Raw genomic sequence first — 27,235 nt, forward strand, 5'->3', positions numbered from 1 at the left:
CACCTGCCCCTAGCCCCGGCGAGCCCCTGGGCGGCCTCCTCAAGATGTCACATCCCGAGAGAGGGGAGGGAGATGGTGGGAGCACATATTTCCCGGGGAGACTGCCAAGACGGAAAGCAAACTGAAAAAAGCAAGTAGCAACAACACAGACAGTATGTTACCATGTGTTTTTCAGAAAACACAAAACAAAATTACATTTCCAGATGTACATGGATACATATATAAAGGCCTGGCGCAATCCAGCTACTCGATGATGGGGAAATTACCAGGCGAACTACATACAGTAAGGTGGTGGGACGCTGCACAGGGACTAGAATGACTGTAGGTGAAAGTCACTTCAAATGTAAAAATAACACACAAGAGGATGCACACCCCGGTCCTGATGGTGTGAAAACCCATTGCACGCGCGCACACAAGAGAAAGGAGCTTGAAATGAGGCAGAGCTTGGATCTCTATCGAGCGGATCTAAAGCGCGCCCGAGCAATACAAGCAAATGGGGAAAGCGTTTACATTTCAGCGTTTAAAAGACACAACATAGTTCATTTTCTTAAAGAAAAGAGAAAAAATCTGGAAGGATACCCACTAAATTGATAACAATGGTTGGTCTGGGGATAGGACGGGAAGGTGGAAGTGTCTTAAGTCCCTTCGGGGTTGCTATAAAAAAATTACTCTAGGGGGCGTCTGGCTGGCTCAGTCAGTGGAGGGTGTGACTCGATCTTGGGGTTGTGGGTTCGAGCCCCATGTGGGGTGTAGAGATTACTAAAAAAAAATAAAATCTATTAAAATCAGGAGCGCCTGGGTGGCTCAGTCGGTCAAGCATCTGCCTTTGGCTCAGGTCATGATCCCGGGTGCTGGGATTGAGCCCCGCGTTGGGCTCCCTGCTCAGTGGCGAGTCTGCTTCTCCCTCTCCCTCTTCCCCTCCGCTCCACTTTTCCTCTGTCTCTCGATTTCTCTCTTAAGTAAATAAATAAAATCTTTTGAAAAAAATATATAAATAAAATTTTTTTTAGTTAAAAAATTACTATAGACCGAGTGGCTTATAGACAACAGAAATGTATATCTTACAGTTCTGGAGGCTGGAAGGCTATCAAAGGGCTGGCAGAATCGTGTTTGGTTTGTTGTTCACAGACAGCATCCATGTGTCACCATGTGTCCTCACATGGCAGAAGGAACAGGGAGCTCTTGGGGACCTCTTTATAAGGGCACTAATCTCATCATAAGGGCACCACACCCATGACCTGATCACCTCCGGAAGGCCCCACCTCCTAATACCATCACACTGAGGGTTGGAATTTTACCATATGAATTTGAGGGGGACATAAGTCCATAGCAGGAAGGGACCGTCACATAATTTTTTTCTTTTTTTTAGTTTTTATGATGAGATTTTTGTGTTGTATCGTTGTAACACTAATATGATTAAAAAGAAAGACAGGAGGCCTTGGGAACACACACACCCTACTGTCCTTCCCAACCCTACCCTTCTACCCACCAGTAGAAAATAATACTGCTTTAAACTCAAGGTAAAGGCCACCCACCTACTGTCATCCTTAACTTCATACAGAAGCAGAACTGCAAAGATCATAAAAATGTCAGTGTCTCCAAACGGCTATTTACTATCCATTCTGTCTCTCCCTAGGGCCTCCGGAGGGAAAGCCTGGGCTCAGGCTGGCCCCAGTCACATTCCCCAACAGCCCCCTCTTGGCAGCCCTCTTCCTGGGGTCCAGCAGCTGGCTACCTCCGTGCCTACCCCCTGCCTCTGTCCCTCTCCCATTAAGATACCATTTGGCAAAATCTCCATAAATCTCTGTAAGCTCATTTCCCATTAACGGTTACTGCCTGAGCCTTCTCTACTTTATTCGCAGATAAAGAAACGAAAACAAATACCCAGTTCAGAGAGCAATTTGATGTATCTGAAGTTAACAAAGCCGCAACGGGTTCAACCTGACAGGCTGTTATGAGTGAAACCCTTTTCATGAGCAGTATTTTGCTTCAGCTCAAACAGGGGGACAGATAAATCTGAAAAGCTGAACGAACAGAAATAGAGTTGGGAGACCAGAGTTGGTGGTTAACCATCTCCTTCCCACAAACCCAAGAGTCTAGGTTCTCAAACCGGCTTCCGGCTGCCTGGGAAGACTACCTCCCCTGTGGGTGCTCAGGCAGGGTCGGATAATCACATGGACGCAATATCAAAACCCATTAACTCACACTCCACGAAGCACCTTCAATAGATCCGCGATGCTGCCCCTTCTGGGTTTGGAAAGCACATTAAGAGTGAAACCTAGGGGAACCTCATGCTGTCTCAGAGCGACGGTGGCCTGAGTTTGCGACTCTCAACAGCAACATCTGTATTCGGTGCCTGTAGCACTTATAAATAATTCTTATCTGTTTATAGACCTTCCAGAACAAATTCCCCTTCTCACATCAACAGCAAAAATTAATTTCTTTTCAAATGTCCTAGAACAGATGTTTACTGTCAGGCTGATCTTTCTGCCAATTAGTGAGGTTCTGGGCATTCATGGTTATCATGTCCATACTCAAGCCCCCTCCAACTCTCTCCCTGGATGCTCAGCCACCACTCCCAAGCCATTCCTAATTTTCTGTGCAGTCTGTCCACGACTTTCCCTTGGGATCTTCTCCATATTCAAAGCATATATTAGAACAAACACCAAGCAAAAGGTTAAAACAATGATGCTGCCCAGTACAAACTGGTCAATGACTATTTACACTGCCCAGAGAAAGTCCCCACATTCAGACAGCTGATCAAATATACCTGCCCCCGTCCCCGCCCCCAGTACCGGTGAGCAGTGACCCATCATGATTGCAAAGAGCCCTCCACGAGACACAGTCTTAGAAGCCCAGTTGAGCCCAGGTACGAAAGGCAGAATGAGACCCAATGGGGGCTATGCAGAGCCGCTGAGCCAGCCCCTGGTCCGCTGTTCTGAGAGGTAAGGCCATTGGCTGTAAGATCTTCCTGCCAGGGCAAGTAGAATACATCCCAACGGCAAGTTCACACATGACCAGGGTGGATCTGAGAGCAGAATATGGCAGCCCACACAGAGGACCTCTGGAAGTTCCTATCATGCAGATATAATCAATGGCAAGGAAGCCAAGGGTTCAGGGGCCAGAAACTGACACGGACATTCAAGCTCATGATGAAAAAAATGACACATGGTCTTTCCTCTGAGACAGTGTTGTGACTCTCCATCCAACTGTCACATCCAGCTGTCTGGTCCAGAGGCTGGTCTTTCTGTGACATGAGGAATCAATTTCTCATCGGCCCCAAGGACAAGTTCCCAAGAACCCTTCCTTCTCTTTGGTCAGGAATTTATAGCAGCAAAGAAGGCAGACAGGCAGGGAAGAGAATGTCAGACTACGTCCTGGGCTAGATGTCCAGCGACTCCAGTGAGCCTGACCCGATCCCAGCTCGTCGCAGTCCGACAGAAGAAACGACTTCCAACCCCATTCTCCCCTACAGAGTCCTTCTTGTGCCTCTTCTGTTTCTGGGTGAACAGAGAATTCAAGCACCAGCTCAGATATCACAGAGGACTTCTGCCGACCTCTAGGGCTGGCTGGGTAAGGCTCTGTGTTCCTGTACTGGCTTCTTACAGACACTGACCCTTCTCTACACAGCGGACACTGACCCTTCTCTACACATAGGATATGCACACTACCTAATTTTAGCCAATAGCATCCGGTTACGATTTCAGGGCCAGATTTCAGGCTGTGGTTCGTACCATGCTTCCACGTGAGCAAGTAAGTACATGGTCATTCTCCAAACCTAACCCACCAGCCCCATTTCAGTAAAAAAGCCTAAAATCTCTGATTTGCCCCCAATTCTGATGCCTTGTTAGATTTTTAAATTTTTACTTTGCAGCCCCTACAGGGAGTTATCCTCAAGCTATAGGGAGGAAGGTTGTGAGCCAAGGGGCACACAACCAGGCAACGGCAGAAGTGAACTTGAACTCAGGGCTCTGCTGCCCAGTGTCCCCACCTCATCCTCCTGTTAATAAGCCCTTGCCGATGTGATGCTTTGTCAATGGTCTTATGCTATAGTTGGGTGTGTCATCATCTTCGTGATGACAGTGTAGGCTCCTAAGGGTCAAGACCATGATCATCATAATCACTCACTTCTCCCAGTTGCTAGGTCCGCTCAGAAACAGTGCCACACGGTACGTCAGCTGCGCTCTCTATTTATAATGAAATCTGACATTTAAAATCTGAACTTAGCAAAATGTAACTAAGGGGATGATTAGTCATATTACCAAGAGCTTATTTTCTTTTAGGACAAAAAAAAAAAGTCCCAATTCACGGTAAAATTCTAGGTAAAAGCCCTAAATGGCTTGAAATATCTATTTCTATATCACTGGCTACTCAACAGAGCCATGAGTAGGTACGTCAAGTCTGAAGAGCAGTACTCACCAGGTGAGGCATCAGGAGGTCAGCCAGGTAGACAAAAGCAGCTCCGAGGGTGAAGCCAATGGCCACGGGGAAGAAGGCAAAGGCACCAAAGCCCCCAGAGGACGTGGCCATCTCAACGGCTGGGGCCAGGAGAGACCAATAGGAAGCTGCTAACATGACCTGCAAAACCACAGTGAACAAGCCATTAAACAAACCACAACCCCAAAAGGCCTTCCAAGTACCCACTTCAGTTGCTCTCTGTGGCCCAAACCAAACCCTACGCGAGTGTTAGGCCTTTTGTCTTCAGCATTCGGTACTCTCTCAAACCACAAAACCACCACCAGAATGCCATAGGAACCCAATATGGCGCAGGATGGAGGTGACCTTGGGAGGATGGAGTCCAGTTTGCTCTCATCTAGCCTCTAACTCGGTGGGTCTCAACCTCTGGCCACTCTACCCTCTGGGGGATGTTTGGCAATGTGTGGAGACATTTTTGGTTGTCACAGTAGACGTGTATCACACATAACTGTCTCCCTTCAATTTTTACCTGTTAGCTCTACGTCTGCTCTCTGGAGCACCAACGAAGGTATCTTTCCTCTAGGATACGTGGCAGCCTTTGAAATATTATTTGAAGACAACTGCTGATCAATGTCAGCTTGGCCTTGCCAACTTTGTTATCTCTAAAAGGAAAGAAGGGGAACTAATATTTATTGATCACCTACTACATCCAGGGAAATAGATCTTTGATATCTTCTTTTATCATTGCCACAACCCCGGGAGGCAGATGCTGTTCTCTGTTGCTTTCCACGGATAATGAAATTGAATCTAGAAGTAATAAGATAATGTGCAGGAGGTCACGTCGCCAATAAATGGCAGATTCACGGACCTGAGCAAGTAGGACCATAATCACCTGAATGAGGGCAGAACCATGAAAGGGAAGAGAAAAATGAAGCTGAACCCAAATCTCAGTGAGGTCAATTGGATAAAACTTCTCCAGTGTTTACTGAATTAAACACTCATCCACGGCTGTTTACTCTTAAAGATGCTGTGACATCTTGGCAAGAGTAAACCCACTACTCATCGTAAGCATATGACAGTCATCACTGACACGTAAAATGTTGAATGGGTTTCTAAAAATGATTTAATTATGCCCTGCCTTAAAAAAAAACATCTGCATCACCCGTCCCCAAAATAACATTTGGAGTGACAGAACCAGGTATTACAAAAGCAACAATAAAGAACAAATCCACGCAGAAAGTAATTTTCCTTCTGCCAACCATCATCCACACATAGTCATTGCTCTGGGCCCCATTCTCCCGGCAAAAGTCTCAGTGCCACCCACGGAAAGATTGTATCTGCCTCAGAAACTCCCAGAAAGAAAATGCCTCATTAGTTCAGCTCCATGAGATCATCCAAGGAAGCTTGTGGGCTCCTTCTCCATGCCACAGCCTAACCCATCCCTTTCCCAGACTCTTGTCTCACTGGCTTTAGAACTCAAGAGCCCTTGGCAGCTGCTGTTCGTGGTAAACTCTGCACTGAGGAGGACCTGCCCGCACCTGTCCAGCAAGCTCTCTGTGTGCACATCCCAGGGCCTCACAAAGAGCCCCACCATCAGCGACCCTAAGGCAGCACCACCCAGGAAGGCCGCTCATCTCATCCTCTAATCCCTCCCTGCCTCCCATTCTTGTTGATGCCACGGGGCGGGCGGCGGGGTGGGGGGGCACCTCCTCAGCCTCAGCCCCCCATCCACCTCTTCCACACAAAGTGGAACCTCTTCTGCCCAAGACCCCTTCCAACCCTCCGCATCCCTGGACGCCAACTTCTTCCTTGCCCCTGCAGATGAGAAATACAAAATGTTCCCCCAGACAAGTGACAGGAGGTAGAGTGGAAGAGATGTGCCTCTCAACGGAGGGGTGCTGGGATGCTGAGATGCTTGAAAGAGAAGAGGATGCTGGGTGATTCAGATGGGCCCCTCCTCGAGCATCACCGTTCTCCATCCTTCCAGTGAAATCCAGGACCCAACTGGATTTCCTTCATTTCTTTTCCTCACCAGACTCCTGACCTCCTACATAAACTGGAAAAAATGACCAGAGGACAATGGTGAAATAGAACCAGGTTGCCTGTCCGAAGGGACAACAGGGCCCAAAGAAAAGCTATTTAGAGGGTGTATGTGGGAGACAAAATGATGACCTCCCCCCAAAGACAGCCACATTCTGATCCCCAAAACCTGTGACTATGTCCCCCTTATGTGGCAGAAGGGACTCTGCAGCTCTAATGAAGTTAAGGACCTTAAGATGGGGAGCCTATCCTGGATGATTTGGGCAGAGCCAATGCGATCCCAGGGTTCTTAGGAGAAGACAAGAAGAGTCAGAGTCAGAGAGAAGATGTGATGACAAGAGCAGAGGTCACAGTCAGTTAAGTGACTGGAAGATGCTGCCGGGCTGGCTTGAAGTATGGAGGAGAGGTCATGAACCAAGAAATACAGGTGGCCTCCAGAAAGTGGAAACGGCAAGGAAACAGACTCTCCCCTAGAGCGTCCGGAAGGAATGCAGCCCAGCCAACACCTCGACTGTAACCCAGGAAGAACCATTTGGGACTTCTGAACTCCAGGACTTTCAGATCGCATATGTATGTCCTTTTGAGCTGCTACATTTGTGGTATTTTCTTACGGTGGCAACAAGAAACTAATATAGCCTTCGAAGGCATATGTTACATTTTTTTTTTAGAGCAGTTATAAGTTCACAGCAAAATAGAGCAGAAAGTACAGAGAAGCCCTGTGCCCCAGACTTGCACAAACTCCCAGTATGGGCACCCCACACCTCAGTAGCATATTTGTTGCAATAAATTGATATACCATTATCATCTGAAGTCCATGGTTTACATTAGAGATCAGTTTTGGTGCTGTACATCCTATGGGCTTATATAAATACATAAAGATAGGTATCCACCATTCCGGTATCATTAGAGGGTAGTTTCATGGCCCCACAAATCCTGGGTACTCTGCCTATTCATCCCTACCTCCCCACAACCCTTGCCAACCACTGATCTCTTTACAGTCTCCATAGTCTTTTGCCATTTCCAGAATGCCATACAGTTGGGATCACACAGTCCATAGCCTTTTCAGATTGGCTTCTTTCACTCAGTATATGCTTTTAAGATTCCTCCACATCTTTCCATGGCTTGGATAGCTCATTTCTTTTTAGCCCTGAATAATATTCCATTGTCTGGATGGCCCACATTTTGTTTGTCCTCATTCACCTACAGAAGGATATCTTGGCTGCTTTCAAGTTTCGGCAATTATGAATAATGAATAAAGCTGCTATCAGCAGGTTTTTGTGTAGACATAACTCTTTCAGTTCATTCAGGTAAATACCAAGGAGTACAATTGCTGGATTGTATATTAAGCCTTATTCAATAATTGCCCCCCCCCCCCATGTAGGTGGCCAGCTTGAAACTCTCAATACTAACAAAGCTCCTTTAAATGTTAAGCATTTTTTAATCTGGATGTAGTGACATTAACTAGCTGATACAGTAGCAGGAAGTCATGCATCTGATTAACCCTCATTTACTTCTAAGAAGCAGGGCTTGGAGGGGATAGGCCAGGAAGGAGAAGGTGGTGAGAAGTGGGCCCAAGATTTCAGGTAATGAGCTCCACAGGGAGGTCCTTGCCGGCCAGTCCCTTTATGACCCCAGATGACAGATACCCAAAGCCCTCCTACTGCACTACAACGCTTCTTATAAATGCAAAAACTAGTCTAGCAGCACCAGCCTTGAAGACATCAGATAGAAGCATGAGGAGCAGACAACGAGCACCTTCCTCTCCCCACCTTTGTCTAGAAAAGGAATGCATAATCAGGTTTTAGGGCACATGGTAGGAACCTCACTGTTCCCCCAAAGGCCTTTTCTTGCCTGTTTATTGCCAAAATAAAAAGTAAAGCACAATCAGTCAAATGCACTATGGGAAAGCTTGTGTGAAGCCCATCCTCCAAGCCAGGTGTTGCTAAGACCAAAGCGACCCCAATTCTTGCTAAAGAATCCAAGAAGCTAAAGGGAGCAAGCATTTCAATAACAATGACAATTTCTGCGAAAAGAGCTAAGGAGGAAATACATTTTTTTAAAAAAGAGGACCGAATATCTCCCTTCCATCTGGCTAGTTTGGGAGGCCTACTGCAGGGCCCAGAAACCTGAAGGTGGAACAGAGTGATTGTCAGACAAGCTGACATTTGAGAAGCTGTGTCTCCTCCTCACTCCCCATGACCAAGGTTGATCCCTCCCTGGCTCTCTTCTTGACACACTGCCCAGGGCATCTCAGCCCCATAACTGACCCCAACGTCCAACCCTGCAGAGGGGCAAGTGAAGGAATGGATGACCTGAGTTAATTTTTTAAAAATGGATGTTGATCTTGTTCCTAGTTGACAAAAAATTTGGGCTGACAAACAGCCCAAATGTTCATTAACAGGTGAATGGAGAAACAAAATATTCCACTCGTTGGAGTACTTTTCAGCCATGAAAAGGAGTGGAGCACTGAGTACATACTACAGTATAAGGGAGCCTCAAAAACATTAATTATGCAAAGTGGGAAAAGCCAGACACAAAAGGTCACATAGAATATGATTCCAATTAAAGAAGATGTGGGGTGCAGAAGAATGAAACTGGACCATTTCCTTCACCACACACAAAAATAGACTCCAAATGGTTGAAAGACCGAAACGTGAGACAGGAGTCCATCAAAATCCTAAAGGAGAACACAGGCAGCAACCTCTTCGACCTCAGCCGCAGCAACTTCTTCCTAGAAACATCACCAAAGGCACAGGAAGCCAGGGCAAAAATGAACTATTGGGATTTCATCAAGATCAAAAGCTTTTGCACAGCAAAAGAAACAGTCCACAAAACCAAAAGACAACCGACAGAATGGGAGAAAATATTTGCAAATGACATATCAGATAAAGGGCTAGTATCCAAAATCTATAAAGAACTTATCAAACTCAACACCCAAAGAACAAATAATCCAATCAAGAAATGGGCAGAAGACATGAACAGACATTTTTCCAAAGAAGACATCCAAATGGCCAACAGACACAGGAAAAAGTGCCCAACATCGCTCGGCATCAGGGAAATCCAAATCAAAACCTCAATGAGATACCACCTCACACCCGTCAGAATGGCTAAAATTAACAAGTCAGGAAACGACAGATGTTGGCGGGGATGCGGAGAAAGGGGAACCCTCCTACACTGTTGGTGGGGATGCAAGCTGGTGCAACCACTCTGGAAAACAGTATGGAGGTTCCTCAAACAGTTGAAAATAGAGCTACCATACGATCCAGCAATTGCACTACTGGGTATTTACCACAAAGATACAAATGTAGGGATCCGAAGGGGTACGTGCACCCCAATGTTTATAGCAGCAATGTCCACAATAGCCAAACTGTGGAAAGAGCCAAGATGTCCATCGACAGATGAATGGATAAAGAAGAGGTGGTATATATACACAATGGAATATTATGCAGCCATCAAAAGGAATGAGATCTTGCCATTTGCAACGACGTGGATGGAACTGGAGGGTGTTACGCTGAGTGAAATAAGTCAATCAGAGAAAGACATGTATCATATGACTTCACTGATATGAGGAATTCTTAATCTCAGGAAACAGAGTGTTGCTGGAGTGGTGGGGGGTGGGAGGGATGGGGTGGCTGGGTGATAGACATTGGGGAGGGTATGTGCTATGGTGAGCGCTGTGAATTGTGCAAGACTGTTGAATCACAGATCTGTACCTCTGAAACAAATAATGCAACATATGTTAAGAAAAAAGAAAAAGAAGAAGATAGCAGGAGGGGAAGAATGAAGGGGAGTAAGTCGGAGGGGGAGACGAACCATGAGAGACGATGGACTCTGAAAAACAAACTGAGGGTTCTAGAGGGGAGGGGGGTTGGGGGATGGGTTAGCCTGGTGATGGGTATTAAAGAGGGCACGTTCTGCGTGGAGCACTGGGTGTTATGCACAAACAATGAATCATGGAACACTACATCACAAACTAATGATGTAATGTATGGTGATTAACATAACAATAAAAAAATTTTTAAAAATCTAAAAAAAAAGGCAAACAGCAAATTAGGTTAACAATAAAAAATTAAAAAAAAAAGAAGATGTGGTATATATATACACAATAGAATATTACTCAGCCATCAAAAAATGAAGTCTTGCCATTGGCAATGACGTGGATGGAATTAGGGGGTATCACGTTGAGCGAAATAAGTCAATCAGAGAAAGACAATTATCATATGATCTCACTCATATGTGGAATTTAGGAAACAAAACAGAGGATCACAGGGGAAGGGAGGGGAAAACAAAATAAAACGAAATTAGAGAGGGAGACAAACCATAAGAGACTCTTAACTATAGAGAACAAGCTGAGGGTTGCTGGACGGGACTTGGGTCGGGGGATGGGGTAACTGGGGGATGGGCATTAAGGAGGGCACGTGATGTAATGAGCCCTGGGTGTTACGTGCGACTGATGAATCACTGACCTCTACCTCTGACGCTAATAATACACTATATGTTAATTAATTGAATTTAAATAAAATAAAATTTAAAAAATAAAAAATAAATAGAAGAGTATGATTCCATTTGCACAAAAGATCCAGAACGGGTCAATCCTAGACACAAAACAGATTAGTGATTGACAGGGGATGATGGGGGCCGGGAATGGGGGAGCAAGTACCTAATGGGTACAGGGCCCTCCTTGGGGGTGATGAATATATCTGGAACTAGACAGAGGTGACTGTGAATGTACTAAATTCCACTGCATTGTACACTATAAAATGGTGAGTGTTACGTGGATTTTATCTCAATTTAAAAAAACGAAAGTTGAGCTAGCCTTAACCATTAGAACCCTCTCTTGCACAACTGCCCCCCGCCACAGGCTGAACCCTCCAGCCCCGGCCCCCCATCCCTTGGCCCACGCACTTCTATCCGCAAAAATGCCAAAACACCAAGACCTTCCTCTCATGCCCTTCCTTCCAAGCATCCAAAACCCTCTACCACATATATACACACAAAAATGGGTGGGAAAACACAGGACTTAGAATCAGGTCCAAATTCGCATCTTGGCTCTGCTACTTACTAGTTAGGTAGCCCGAAGCAAGTAACTTAAAAGCTCTCCGCAGCTCAGTTTTGAGCAAACCAAACATAGGGGCAATGCTTACTCTATAACAAGATCGTCTTAAAATGATATGGGGCAATGCATATACCACACCGACCTAGTTCCCGGCGGGAAGTTAAGGATTAAGTTGGTATTGTTGGATTCTTCCCTGAGCCTGCACTCAGCATGCTCCCCACCTCGGCACCATCTTGCTCCCTCCCCCTCCACCAGGGTGGCCCCTTTCCAACACGCTGGGTTCATTATTTGTGTCCATATCCCCCGGGTACTAGGATGAGGGCCCTGCTATGAGCATCTTTGTACCCTGGCACCACAGGTCTGAGCGGTCCTGAAGCTGACCTTCAATATTGGTTGCCCAAATGAATTCTGTTATCCCTACTAATGATGGGGAGCAATGGGGGTGGAGAAATCAAAAGAAGGCATAATCAGGAAGTGACTCAACACTCGTTTTTTTAGTCTACTACCTAAATTTTAAAGTGATTTTACCTTCCAATTTAAGTACTATACAGGCTCATATGCTCAAAGGCCTTCACTCCTTTGACAAACACTGGATGAGTCATTGTTTAACATAACGGAGGTTTTCTTACGTGTGGAAAGAAGGTGGTATAGAATTTGCAGAGTGTCACGGAAAAGCTTTTGAATAGAGTCTACTGATAGAGTTGAAAGGGGTTTTAGAAGCCTGCTCAGTCCAAATGCTTCATTTGACAGGTGGGAAGACTGAGACCCGAAGGGATCCAGTGGATCTTCTCAAAGCCCCAGAGCAAGCTGGTGCCATCCAAAGCTAACCGCGTCGGCCCCACATCAAGTTCGCACCATCCTTCCCCCCTCCGCTGACCCTGAGTCCTTTAAGAAATTCTAAGAGCTACAGAGTGAAGACAAAGTTGAAGTTAGTGCTAGTGCCTCCCTTATCACCAGACAAAGCATCCCAGAGCCACAGCCTGGGATGAATCAGCTTTAGCAATCATCAGATGTAACCTTGATCCCATGGACATTCCCCACCATGGGGATATAAGCTGCTTCAAGAAAACCCAGCACTAGGAAATATTTGGCAACTTATCAACAGGAGAAATGATCTTGTTAAACATTTTTCTCTGCAAGATTCATCAGAGCTTACAAACCTAAATAAACCTTTAAAACCAAAACCCATAGCCCAGGACTGCCTTAGAGGTAGGGAAACAAGCAGTTCTGTAGCTCAAAAGATAACGTCCCCTTAGCAGCATGGCTCAAGCTGGCGGCTTCAAAACAAAGTCTACGTACATTATGTTCTCGGTATAGGGCTCTGAATGAAAGGCACACCTTCCTCTCTTGCAGACCACACTTTAAAACAAGAACACTCCAAATGAAACACATTTATCCAACACATTTATCCATTTATCCTGGACTGGATGCTGAGAACAGAAGAAGGACAGCATTGGGCAAAAATGGTGAAATCCAACTAGCATCTGGGGCTGAGGGAACAGTGATGTACCAATGTTAATTTCTTGGCTTTGACAAATGTGCTGTGGTTATGTAACATGGTTAGGGGAAACTGGGTAAGAATATGCAGAAATTCCCTGGGCTGTTTTTGAAACTTGTCTCAAAATCTAAAATACTTCCAAATGAAGAGTTTATTAAGAATTAATAGTAACAATTACCAAGGCCTGAGAGAAGATTGAGGGGGATCATGGCAGCTAAGGAACATGAACTGTGTGAGCAAAGTCTTGAGGCCAAGAGGGCCCACGATTTGCTTTGTGGGGTCAGCAGTGACTGGGTGGGGTGATAGTTGGGGGGCGGGGGGGACTGCATGCCTCACAAGCTTCACATCAGGGAAACCTACAGCCTCCTCCCTGTGATTCAGAGAGGTTGAGTAAGTCACCCAAGGACACCCAGCAGGAAGTGACAGAGCTGGGATCTAAAACCCAGGCCAAGCTCTTAATCCCAAAGCTCCATTCCATCTCTCAGACGTCTGAAATTCCTCAGAAACAACAATCTTCACAATGTCACCTACTCGGTGCCTCCAACCAGGGAATGATTCCCCCTAAATGTAACTGTCAGTGTTGACCGTGTTTATGATAGCAGTATTTACTGTGCTGATGTGTAAATCCTAGCCCATTTTGGAATATCGTGGAATATAAGTGATGGAACTTATAGTTAAATGTTGCCAATCAAACACAAGCTGCTGGATCCCAAATTCCCCCTGGACTTAAAGTATAGGGATGGGAAGGATCTCGACCACAAAGACAAAAGGAGAGGGAGAGGAGGAGCAGGTAAGGACCGACAGACACCCCAAGGAGGCTGACACCTGAGTCAGAGTAAGATGGGTCACTCCCTAGAACCCAGATCAGCCCAGGGACGGAGGGGCCCGGAGCCATGGGGAACAGGCATACAGATGGGGTGGCAATGAAGCCTGGTGGAAAGCGTGGCTAAGGAGCCATCGGACCCCAGATTCTTCCTGTACCTCATGTGGCCAAGCAACTGGCCCACCCCACATCCAGCTAGGGGCGGAGCACCACAGTGAAAACAGGGGTACATGAAAGCGTGTGTGCCAAACGGGAGCGCCCAGCGTGCTCCCACGTCCCAGCCCTGCTGCCGCCTGGGCCACCCCCTGGGCAGCTTCTCCCAGAGCACTGCCTCCCCAGATTCCCTGCACACGTGACTCTGGGCCAGGCTCTGCTTTTGGGGCAGCCGGCTGAAGACTTCACCTCCTGGTACCCTTTGGGGTACCTCAGCAGGGCCTGGGGTTCAAGAGCCTAGAGGAGAAGAGGGGCTGGGAGGCTCCCGGGAAGCGCAAAATCGTAGAGCCCCTGGCCGATGTGAATGTCTGGAGGAGAGATTTATAGACCTCCAGGCGGGAGACGGGTGGCCAGCCAAGGGGGAAAATGGAGACCTTCACTAAATGCTGGGAAACACAATTGCACAAGGAAGGAAATTCATAAATAATACTTACAGTCTTCATGTAAGCAGACTAATTTGGGGCTTATTAAGTAATTTACTTATTTATTGTGAGAAAATATACATAAAAGTTGCCATGTGAAAGTCTAGCCAATTCAGAGGCATTCATTACATTTCACATGTTGCAGGACCATCATCATTTCTAAAACTTTCTCACAACCCCAAACAGAAACACTTTCTCACAACCCCAAACAGAAACTCTGTAACCATTGAGCAATAACTTCCCATTCTCCCGGTCTCTCCCCACAGCTCCTGGGAACCTCTACTCTCCGTCTCTACGAATGTGCCTATGTTAGATGTTTCGTGTAAGTGGAATCATGCACTATTTGCCCCTTTGCGTCTGGATTATTTCACTTAGCATCATGCTTTTGAGGTTCATCCACATTGCAGTGGGTGTCGGAGTTGCACTCAGTAACGGGGCTCGATAATATTCCATTATTAAGCTGTAACTACTGAACAAATTTAAAAAAATATAATGTATCTACAGTGTAGGATGCAGCTGGAGATAAGAGAACCAGGTCCTCATCTCCCACACCTGCAAGTCACTGGCTACATTTAAAGCTGAAAGAGTCAAGCTGTGGAGGAGTAGGCAAGCAGTTGAGAAATGTGGAGGCACACAGACAAACAGCTAAAAATGGGCCATTCATGCTCATCCCTGAGAAGTACGAATCAGGAGCGGGGAAGGTCAGCAGCCTGCTGGCTTTGTTGTCAAACTGGGAAAACTTGACTTTGTATTTATTTTTTTTTTAAAGATGTTATTTATTTATTTATTTATTTATTTATTTATTTATTTGAGAGAGAGAGTGAGAGAGAGCACGAGTGGGAAGGAGAGGGAGATGCAGGCTCCCTGTGGGCAGGGAGCCCGATGTGGGGCTCGATCCCAGGACCCCGGGATCACAACCTAAGCTGAAGGCAGACGCTTAATTGACTGAGCTACCCAGGCGCCCCACAACTTGACTTTTTAAACTATACATGCACATATCTTTGGGGAGAATCTCAAAATAAATTGGTATCATTTAAAGAGATTTAAATATATAAGTAAATATTATAAATAAACGTATAATACAATTTCCAAATGTTTTAATAATAGGAGACCCTGACGGCACAGTGAAAAGCCAATGGCAGAAAAGGATCCTATGTACAAGAACTCCATTTCCAGAAATGCTTCTGCAGGATAATGAGACACCCCCCTGGATGGCATGTTTTTGCCAAAGGCTCCCCTACATCACACCCTCAACACCAGGAGGCTGAAACGGACTGGAGGAGACATTTAAAATCAGCAGAGAGTTGCAAGCTCTTTCTCATGTTGCCAGAGACTAAAATCCCCCATTTCCCTTCTGCAGTTCCCAAAACCTAGCAAAACTCACAATGCTTCTTTTCTCAAAGCATCGTGCAAAATGCCACAGGGATCCATACTTTATAATGCTATTAATTTCCCTCTGGTGTCAGAGGTACCAGCATAGAATAATCCAAAAAAAAAAAAAAAAAAAAAATCAGCTAACCACCTCAACCACAGCAGGCAAACCTTTTCATTTCTGCTTCAACAGGGCTCATTTTGAGACAATTTCTGCTCTGGCAATATAAATGAATTTGTAAAGAGTTCCTTAAGGATCAGAATATTCCGGCATGACGAGTGCAGCTAAGCATTTCTTTTATGATAGGAAAGACAGTTTAAAGACTGGAAGAAAATCCAAGCCACAGAACAAAATTTCCCTCTTAATGTAAAGGGGAGAGGAAATCATTTCACTTAGATCATTTACAATGCACTGATTATCAGTATCCGTTATTCAGTGTGCACACCTCTAAGGAAAGTGCACTGAATTCTACAGAAGACAGGAGCACAGAGTTCAAAGAACAGCATCCAACCCAAGCCGTGCTGCAAGGAAGCAGGTTCATTCTTAAACGTTTGTTGAAGCAAACGGACGTGGATTCTAACCTCTAAGGCCACTGTGGAATTAAGAAGTAGGCACAGACTTGGGGCACCTGGGTGGCTCCGTCGGTTAAGCATCTGCCTTCGGCTCAGGTCATGATTTCAGGGTCCTGGGATCGAGTCCCACATCGGGCTCTCAGCTCAGCAGGGAGTCTGCTTCTCCCTCTGCCCCTCTCCTCCCCCACCCCCTGCTCGTGGTCTGTCTCTATGTCTCTCTCTCAAATAAATAAATAAAATCTTAAAAAAAAAAGCAATAGGCACAAACTTGCAACCCTTAAAAGTCAAGGCAATAATGACTACGAAAGTGCACAAGCCAAGGAATGTCTCCAACTTCTTGGAGATAACTTCAGATACGAAATTAATTTTTAAAAGTCAATCGATAAGTACCTTATCAGTGACTATTACAGGCCCAACATCATGCTGGGTACTAGGGGACTGGGAGGGAGGGAGAAAGGTACAAAAGCTGACATGGGTCCTGCCTTTGAGGAGCAGGCTGTGTACCAAAATAAGAGAGACTACGGAAGACGCCTGAAATAAGTGGAGAAGGTATCTGAAACAATACACGAAGGAAGCCTCCCGTCATCCCAAAAAAGAATGGCAACACTGTTAAAAAGTAAAACATCAGGGGCACCTGGGTGGCTCAGTAGTTTAAGAGTCTGACTCTTGATTTTGGCTCAGGTCATGATCTCAGGGTCGTGAGATCGAGCCCCACACTGGGCTCTGTGCTCAGTGCAGAATCTGCTTGAGATACTCTCTCTCCCTCTGCCCCTTCCCCTGCTCCCAGGTGCACATGTACATGCTCCTTCTCTCTCTAAATAAATAAATTAATTAAATCTTTAAAAAAAAAAAAAAGTAATACATCAAAGGAAACGTGGTGAAGGGCTCTTGACAGTTGGACCTGGTTTGGAAAGGAAAACAAGGGTAGGACCATCTAAGAGTCTGGGAGGCAAGCGTGCCAAAGCTTATGTTGTGGGGACTGCAGGGTGATCAACCCGGCTGGAAGAGAGGGTGTGTGTTGGGGTCCCCTGGGACAGTTGGGTATGCTTCAGAAGCCAGGCAGAATGGCTTAGACTCAAGATATGGGTGGGTTGTCTCCAACTCTGGCTGCACACTAGAATCACCTGGAGTTTTTCAACTACAGAAGCCAAGGCCCCTCCATGATCCACTGGAACAGACTTGCCTAGATTGGAAACCAACAGGTGGAGATCTGACCGGAGTGGAGGCACAGGGCCCGGGAAGAAGGGAGAAATCTGCAGAATGAGGTTGGCCATGACCATTCAATACTGAGCCACCCACCAGAAACCCACGATGGGTAGCCACAGGTATTCCGCATTGAGCCAGCTTTCAAATTTGGCAGGTCAATTATTACTCATGACTCAAGCATGAATCAAATTCGTATGGAGGCTATGTCTGTACCTAATTTTCTTTTACCAAAAAGCTCTCATAATAGACCAGCCTCACATAATTCTGTAGACCTAACTCTAAACAACTCAAAATTATAATAATTTAGATTTAGCCTCAATTACAGTTATTAACTGATGCAGACCTGCTTCAATGACCTGACTCTTGTTAGGCACACCTACTCGGTGAAAATGATGGGCAAGGTCTTGGCCTACAAGTTTGCATTCAGTCTCCAAACTAGGAAAGGACATATGAACCATGAGCTTAAGTGGTGCCTGGGAGGTGCAGTCAGTTAAGCGTCCGACTCTTGATTTTGGCTCGTGATCTCAGGTCATGGGATCGAGCCCCGTGTCAGGCCCCATACTCAACAGGGAATATGCTTGAGATTCTCCCTCCCCCTCTGCCCCTCCTCCCACTCTCGTGTGTGTGCTCTCTCTCAAATAAATAAATACGTCTTTAAAAAAGAAAATACCTGTTTAAAAAGAAAAACCCTATGACCCAATAGGTCCTCTCTTACATAGCTATCCTCCCCAAAAACGAAAAATACTTCCACACAAAGAATTACACGAGAATGCTCACAGTAGCTTTATTCATAGCCCAAACCTAGAAAGAACCCAGATGCCCATCAATACGAGAATGGATAAACACACTGCACCATATTTATTAACCTCGGAATCACTACATTGACTGAAAGAAGCCTGACAACACTAAATATATATATATACACACACACACACACATATATATATATTCTTGTGCTTATGCAAATCCATACGGTGATAGAAATCATAAAGTAGTTGCCTAGGAAGAGAGGAAGAACTAACTTAGGTAATAGAAGTTCTTCCTGGAGTGACACAATGGTCTCTATCTCATTTTGGGTCGTGGTCATACAGGTGTATACAATTGTCAAAACCCACTGGGCTGACACTGTAAGATCTGGGCATGCTGTTATATGCAAATGATATCCCTTTTTAAAAAAAATTCTTATGGGGCACCGGCGTGGCTCAGTCAGGTGGGCGTCCGACTTGATTTCAGCTCAGGTTGTGATCTCAGGGTTGTGAGACTGAACCCTGCATCAGGCTCTGTGCTGGGGTAGTGTCTACTTGAGATTCTCTCTCTCCCTCTGCCCCTCTCCCCCTCTCCCCACTTGCGCTCTCTAAATAAATAAATACGTAAATAAATAAATATCTAAAAAAAAAAACAACACACACACAACCTCTTAGGAAGGCTGCCCCAGATTTTGATGAGCCACATTTGTGCTGTGAAGAGTATACTGGGTATCCAGGTTCAAGGGTTCACCCTAAAGTGGTCCCTCTGGGGATAGGCCCGGGTCATCCCACACAGTCACCAAGTACCTGACACAGCCTACGCCCAGAGCCAACAGTCAGACCATTATTAAACACGAAGGGCCAGCAGTATTAGACAAATACATTAATCATACCCAAAAGGACCTCCTAGCATCTGTTCTCAGTGACCACAGGTCTCCACTGGTGAGGCCCTAGATTGCAGGACAAAGCAAAAATAATCACCCAAGGCACATCTGGGCTTCCAATTTACTGACCAACAACCCAATTCCAACGTGCCCTGCCAAAACAGAGGGAAAAGAGCTGAAAAAATCCACAAGCTCAGTCCTGCTCTAAACCTAAGTTCCTGTTCCCATTCCAAGTGCAACTCAATTCAACAAACATTTATCAAGCAGTTATGGTGTAAGGTGACCCCTGTGCTGGGTGCTCCTAGTGGCAATGATCTCAGCTACACCTAGAATAAGACCACGGTGCTCCAAAGTCAAATCATAGACTATGATTGGTTTGAGAGCGCCATTCCTCTTCCACAGATCCATTATTCTGAATAATGGAGAGGTGCAAGTATACTAATTATTTGGGTCCTTTCAAGGCGGATTCAGACTAGCTAGATAAGGGAGGACTCCCCGAATCCTTCAGCCTGCCAGAATCATTAATGCCATGGACTGTAAAAGTGGGAAAGGCATCCTTCTTAGACCTCTTCACCAGCTGGCCACCAAGAGAGCGAGAACGTGATGCTGCCCAAAGCAAACCTCGCCATGGCACCCAGCCACCATTCCATCAGCACCCTCTCAACTTCGGCCTGTTGATGGACAATCGCACCAGTTGGTCAAGCCTCCCCCACCCCAACACCACCACTCACTCACACTGATCCAATCTGTCCCAGATCTGGCTGCTAAGGAAGCAGCTCCTGCCAACATTCAGAGGAGAGAAGAGTAAGCTGTCTGGCTCCATTGAGAAAAACTCAGAGATCTAGTTGAAGATTTTCTCCCACTGCACAATTCTCCCTCAACAGTGGCAAGAAACCACCAAAGTACTGGCTTTGTGCCTCTCCTCCTGGCTCAGAGAAAATTAGCAGGGAGGCTTAGGGACACAGTCTTCGTGGTCAAGAAGGAAAGAGGCCATCCCTGATTATAGACAAAATCACATTTCATTTTTACCATGCATGAAAACATGGGTTCTCAAAGTGTTTTCTGCCCTAACTCACCTGGGGGATGCAAGAGATTCCCATCAGTATGGTGGCACCGACCCCTGGCAAATGGAGGGCAGGAGGGCAGGAACGGTGGCACAGAATCTCAGGAAGGGACCAAAGTATGAAAGAGCCTCCCCACCTAGGGTTGCCAGGGTGCCCAGCCGAATTTGAGTTTCAGATAAACAACAAACTTTTTTTTCATTTGGGACACACTTTTATGAAAGAATTCTTGTTTATCTGAAATTTAACTGGGAATGTGTATTTTATCTGGAAGCCTGGCTAACCCTACCTGCCACTCTGGGGCACATCTGCCCATTTTTTTTTCCCCCTCTTCCTCCCTCTTTATGAAACACAGTGCAGCATAGTGGATAGAAGGCACGACTCTGGAGTCGGACTTCCTGATCCAGATCTAAGCTCCAAGCTGGGAGACCTTGGGGAAAAGAGTCATCTCTCCAGGGCTACTATTTCTTCATATGGAAAATAGAAACAATAGTGGAATAGTGGCACTCATGAGTAAAATGGAATTAACCATGATAACAACATTTATATATAGACTGACCAGGTGCCAGGAAATTTCTGAATCCTCCCAACATTAAAAGTTAGATACTACTATTGTTCCTACTCCATATGTGGGGAAACTGAGGCACGGGGAGTTTAAGTAATGGACAAGGTCACATAGTTCGCGGCAGAGCCAAGATTCAAATCCAGCCTGTGTGGCTCTTGAGTCCCTGCTCTCCGGCATGACACTGTCCCTGTGGTGGTGCTTCTCGCCTACAACAGCTGTGAGGATTAATACTATAGCACACATTAAATGCCTAACACAGAAACGGGCCTCAAAACATGATAAATACTACATATTATAATGCTTGTTACAGGTCTCTCTTTTTACTCTTATTAGAGTATTAGATTTGAGAGAAGAATTTAAATCAAAGCCTTATGATTTAAACACGAAGTTCCTAGGGACAGAGCCCCATTCGCCCATCGTGACAACGGCGTGTAGACACGTGTCTATGAGTGGATAATAAAACGCGTGTAAGCATGAAGTATGGGCTGTGTACCCAGGCAGATCCACATGTAAAACACACGGCAAAGGGGAGACATCCCCAGCCACCAGAGGACCCTCAACATCCCCACCCCTGGGTCACGGACCCCCTAAGTTTTAATCCACTTCAATAACATGGGTAGATGGGTCCGTTTGTGCTCACACGCCTAGACGTGAAAAGAACCGTGCCACCCAATTGTGGGAGACAGGCGGCAGGGAGCTGGGATCCTAGCCCGTCTCGGGGAGGGCAGGAAGCTGGCAGAAGACATACCAGGAGGCTGAAGGCATCACAGGCAGGCGGGAGAAGCCCAGGCTGGAGGGATGGGGGGTGTAGGGGAGACCTCCTACAGAGCACTGTGCCCCAGGGTGTGTGAAACCTGACATGTGGCTTAGGGCTGGGGAACTCAGCATTCCAGGAGCAGCAGGGCAGGTTCAAGGAACAGCCAAGGTCCAGGCAGTACACACATAAAATAGGAAGCACGGAAAGGTGATGGGACAAGCCAGGACAGTCGGGAATACTGTGCCAAGATGTTTAAACTGTATTCGGTAAAGAAACAGGGAGCCGTGCAGAACTTCGGGGCGTGGGGTGTGGGGAGCACGGGAAAGGGTCTCAAATATGATTTAGGAAGATGATTCTGGGGCAGCATTAATTAATTCAGGAAGCAGTTAACGAGTCAGGCACTGAGGCTCATATTATGAGAGATACTATACATGCTATGAGAGATACTGTACTATACTTGGGCGAACTCTGCCCAAGAGGAGCTTCCTCTCTAGTAAGAGCTGACAGGCGACACACAGGAAAACAAAGAAATTCGGAGAACAATGAATGAAATGGAGGGAAATAAAGCAACATCCTGAGATGGACAGTGACGGGGAGGAGCTATTTTGCGTGAGTAGTCAGGGAAGGCTTCTCGGGGGAGGTGACATTTGAGCTGAGGTCTGAATGATGAGAGGGGCCGGACTCAGTTCCAAGTAAAGGGAAGACATTCCTGAGGTCAGAACAAGCTGGGGACTGAAATGGCCGTGGCTGAAGCATGGTGACCAAGGCAGGGAAAGGTACCAAAGGAGAGAGAGAAGGGCAAGGTCCTCGCAGACCGTGGGGGAGCTGGGACTTGATTCTCTGGCAGGGGCGATGGGGCTGATGTGCACTCTCAGAAGCTCACGCTGGCTGCCGTGGATGAGGGCTGCAGACACGGGGCGGGCAGGGAGGCGGCAGCCAAGGCAGAGACACAGAGAACCCACCCCTGGCGCGCCCGGGGGATTGCGATGGCCCAGACCTGAAGGCACAGGTGAAGAAGGAGGGTCGCGTTTGGGCAGTCTTCCAGAGGGAGAGGCTGGGCTTGTTGGTGGAACAGATGAGGAGGGTCACGTAAGAGAGAGTGGGTGAGTCTCCTGCTGCGGGCTGGCCACACCCACAAACTGGGGGGCTTTGAAACAACGCAAATGTGTTCTAGCATGATTCTGGAGCCTAGAAGCCCCAAATCAAGGACTCTGGAGTGCCAGGGCCCCTCTCAAAGCTCTAGAGAAGAAACTTCCCTTGCCTCTTCTGGCCTCCAGGGCTGTGAGCCATCTTTGGTATGCCTTGGCTTCTTTCCTAGACACATCGTTTCTGTCATGTGGCCATCTTCTGCTTGTACGTCTCTAGGTCTGTGTACAAATTTCCCTCTTCCTATAATAGGCCACCAGTCATATGGGATTCAGGGCTCACCCTAAAGCAGTACGATCTCATCTTTACTTGATTACATCTGCCAAGACCCTATTTTCTAATAAGATCACACCAACAGGTTGTAAGTGGACAGAGACTGGGAGGCAGTGGCGGGGGGACACCATGCAACCTAGTGCAGACGGGAATCGAGGTGACCTCCGGTTTGGGGCCTGTGCCGCTTAGCGGAAGATGGTGCTCTTGACTGAGAAGAGAAAACTTGGGGACAGCAGAGGTGGAGTGCAGGATGGGGAAGGAAGTGAAGTAGGGCGGTGGAGAGCTCTGGGCTGAACTTGTTAAGTGTGAGCAGTCCATCCGATGGCCAGCTACAGGAGAAGGAACAGTTGATGGCGCAGGTGAGGAGCCTGTGAGGAGGCTACGGGGGCACCTGCTGGCTTGGGCTGGGGCGGCAGCTGCCACAGGGTGAGTGGAGAGAACTGCGTACATGTGGCAGGTGCAGAGGGGACTGGTGTAGGGTGAGGGACAGGCAGAAACTAGAGACTGATTTCAGAAGCCTCTGGTGCAAATAATAATTTAGAGACATAAACTGGGCAATGGATATAAACAACCAGCTCATCACCAAAGACATGCCTAAGGGTGCTAAGGAACTAATAAAATGTTTCACCTCACCTGTGATCAAAGAAAAATCAGAGAAATGTGAATCACCAGGCTGAGGGCACAGACTCCAAAATCAGACTGACTTCTGACAAATTCCAACAGTGCCTGGGTACATCCTGTCCCCTCCATAAGCCCCGCTGTATCATCTGCAAAACTGAATAGCAGCCCCCAGCTCATCCAGGTGTCGTGAGGACTAAATGAGCTAACACATGTATGTGGCACATACGAGGCGCTCAGAATGTTGTCTAGTACCACTGCAAGGCACCATTTCTTTACCCAGCTATAAACTGGTTTTACCTTTTTTTTTTTTATTTCTTTAAGGAAGCTCTATGCCCAACATGGGTTCCAACTCACAACTCTAAGATCAAGAGTCACATGCTCTACGGACTGAGCCAGCCCGGTGCCCCTGGAAACTGTTTTTAAATGCATGTCCCCATGGGGCACCTGGGTGGTTCAGTCATTTAAGCATCTTCCTTCACATCAGCATCCGTCAGCGGGGAGTCTGCTTCTCCCTCAGCCCCTCCCCTCCCCGCTCATGCTCTCTCTCAAATAAATAAATAAAGTCTTAAAAAATAATCATAAAATAAATGCATGTCCCCAATGCTACCCCTGGGGGCCCCAGGAACCAAACAGGAAGAAAGAAGCCTCTTAGAAAGACCTCAGAAAACTCAGGGGAGCAACATTTATAAAGAGAAGAATCTATCATTTATATCAAAGAGGTACAAGTGTATGAAATAAATCCATGGAAAAGGACAGGGTGATGGAGGGGGGGAGAAGAAACAGGGAGAACAAAAAATTTCTAGAAACTGAAACTATGAAAACATAAAAAAAAAAAAAGACACATTTGCTCTTTTTATGTAGTTGAAGTCAGTGAAACTTCCCACCATGCAGAACAAAACAGCAGAGAGATTATAAAATAAAGAGAGAAGAGAGGAAAACGAGAGGCTCATGCAGGAAGCCCAACAGCCAACTAACAAGATTAATTGAGAGAGAGAGCGGAGGGCCACTGGGGGAAACTATGAAAGAAACCTAAAGATAACACTGACCAAAACTGAAGGGTACTGGTTTCCAAATCAAAAAACTGCAGAAGAGATTTGTTTAGAAATGTGGGGGAAAATTTCTCAAGAAACAGACAAAAGTGGTTACTTTTAGGAAAGAGGGCCGTGGGAAGCAGGGGAAGGGAGTGCTGTTTTTTTTCTTTATAAGCCTTTTATTAACATTTGTTCTTTCTGGACATGTGCACCGATGACCCTGAGAAAAGTAAACAACGATTCAAAAACTCAAGTCCAACTTAAATGAGCAACAAATCATTAAGCTAAAAATATTCTGGCTATGCTCGCAGTAAAGCGCATTTCAATTATACCTGGGTAACAGTGCAAACTGATATGGCCAGTTCTTGTGATGGGGAACCATGCAAGCACCAAGACAACAGGAAAATGTTCGGGAAATAGTAAGTCAAAGAACGTGGTTTTAAATGTTGTGTGCAGTACAATCCCATTCTTTTTAAGTTATGTACAAACAAAGAAATGTATCCAAGTTCCAAATGTATCCAAGCATCCAAGACGGCGCTGCTGAGAAGGAAGGTGGGACACGTCTGTGTAGGAAGATGATCAGCTGTGGGTGGGCAGGGCTGCTGAGTGACCAGGCGGCCACATACTGAAGGAAAGCTGTTCCGAAACCGTAATGCCCACGTTCGCTCACTTAGGGCAATTCCAAATTCCACGCGTGTCCTCCGCCCATTTCCCTTGACAGGACATGACAGTAATCAAAAACTGAGGGTTGCTGGAGTGGTGGGGGGTGGGAGGGATGGGGTGGCTGGGTGATAGACATTGGGGAGGGTATGTGCTACGGCGAGCGCTGTGAATTGTGCAAGACTGTTGAATCACAGATCTGTACTTCTGAAACAAATAATGCAAGATATGTTAAGGAAAAGAAGAAGATAGCAGGAGGGGAAGAATGAAGGGGGGTAAATCGGAGAGGGAGACGAACCATGAGAGACGATGGACTCTGAGAAACAAGCTGAGGGTTCTAGAGGGGAGGCGGGTGGGGGGATGGGTTAGCCTGGTGATGGGTGTTAAAGAGGGCACGTTCTGCGTGGAGCACTGGGTGTTATGCACAAACAATGAATCAGGGAACACTACCTCAAAAACTAATGATGAAATGTATGGTGATTAACATAACAATAAAAAATTTTAAAAATGTACTGGGCATTTACTATGTGCGGATCACTGTGCTAAGTGCTTCAGGTATTATGACTCATTTCATGTGCACGACAACCCTATAGAGGAGAGAGTACTGTTTTACAGACAAGGAAACTGAGGTTTACAAAGTCTGGGCTCATACAACTAGTAAGGAGAGAAACCAGGCTCAAACCCAAGAAGGTGACTCCAGAGCTCATTATAATACCAAAGCGCAGGCCCTCTAGAGAAAAGGCCCCACCCTGCAGTGCCCAATGCCCCCTGCCCTTGGCTCACCCCAGGCCACTGACAGTTTGAGACATTTCCTGGCATGACTACATCCTGAGAAGTTCATCGTAATTAAATCATGGGGAAATTTTCAAAGTGCTTCAGAGATGTAATGAGTTTACATTCAATTAATTCCTTCCTTCATTGGAAGAATCGGGAAGACGGATTTCCTTATAGACTCACAGGGTTTCTTATTGCCTAATTTCAGATTTCATCCTGATGTTCCAGAGTTGTCCATCAGTGCACACAGAGGGTCTGGAGAAATTGGGCTGGGCCTAAGGGCAGCCAACCCCCCAAGGAAAACCTCTAATGTACTCACCAGCTCATTCGACGCTTATATTAAAAATATTTTTGAGTGCCAACTATGTTGGAGTTCCTATACTAGGGCCCAAGTCCCAATGGTGAAAAAGACAGCCCCTGCCTTCCAGGTGCTTCCAGTTTGGAAATGAGGGGGGAAAAAATGAACAAACAATTAGGATCTGGCGATAAGTACTATATAGAATAAGCAGAGAGCTTCAAATGCTTGTCAAGAAAATCCTACCTCAGATACGGGTAGTAGATGAAGAAGAGGAAAATGAGATGCTCAGTCTGTTAAGGAGCAAAGTCTCAATGGCAAGGATGTGGAAGGGACCAGGCTCCCAGAGAGACAGAGCAAGCAAACCCTCAGGACTTGGGAAATGAGGTCCATCGTGACAAGACTGAGTTCAAATAAATGAGAGGCAAATTCTCCCTTGACCAGTTAGCAGCAATTTACCTCCCAACTCAACCAGCAGAGAACCAGGAGCATTCCTATTTCAAACCAGCTGTATGCTAGCTCTCTGCAGCAGGGAGGGGCTCATCCTTTCCAGGGGCTACATGAGATGAGGTCCCGCTTAGGGTGCTCCACATTGATTCATGAAACAGAGGAAGGGAATATGAAAATATATAGGCACAGGAAGGCTCTCAAAGAACACACAGGTCTATGGGGCCAGGGGTGAGTGGGTGGATAGGACCCATTCTTCCTCTTCTATCTATCCATCCATCCATCCATCCATCCATCCATCCATCCATCCATCCACCCACCAATCCATCCATCCACCCACCAATCCATCCATCCATT

General features: G+C 46.4%; 1 protein-coding gene across 4 annotated transcripts in view; it reads right to left on the minus strand.

The window, feature by feature from the left end:
• Positions 1–27,235, minus strand: part of SLC39A11 (solute carrier family 39 member 11) — a 331,048-nt gene that overhangs the window by 279,353 nt on the left and 24,460 nt on the right. For all 4 annotated transcript variants that reach the window (XM_027626247.1, XM_027626245.1, XM_027626246.1 and 1 more), the window contains exon 4: positions 4,420–4,578. In XM_027626247.1, the coding sequence (XP_027482048.1) occupies positions 4,420–4,578 (159 nt within the window). The remainder of the gene's footprint in view (positions 1–4,419; positions 4,579–27,235) is intronic.

Source organism: Zalophus californianus, chromosome 16 (assembly GCF_009762305.2).
Source record: "Zalophus californianus isolate mZalCal1 chromosome 16, mZalCal1.pri.v2, whole genome shotgun sequence".
Lineage (NCBI taxonomy): Eukaryota > Metazoa > Chordata > Mammalia > Carnivora > Otariidae > Zalophus > Zalophus californianus.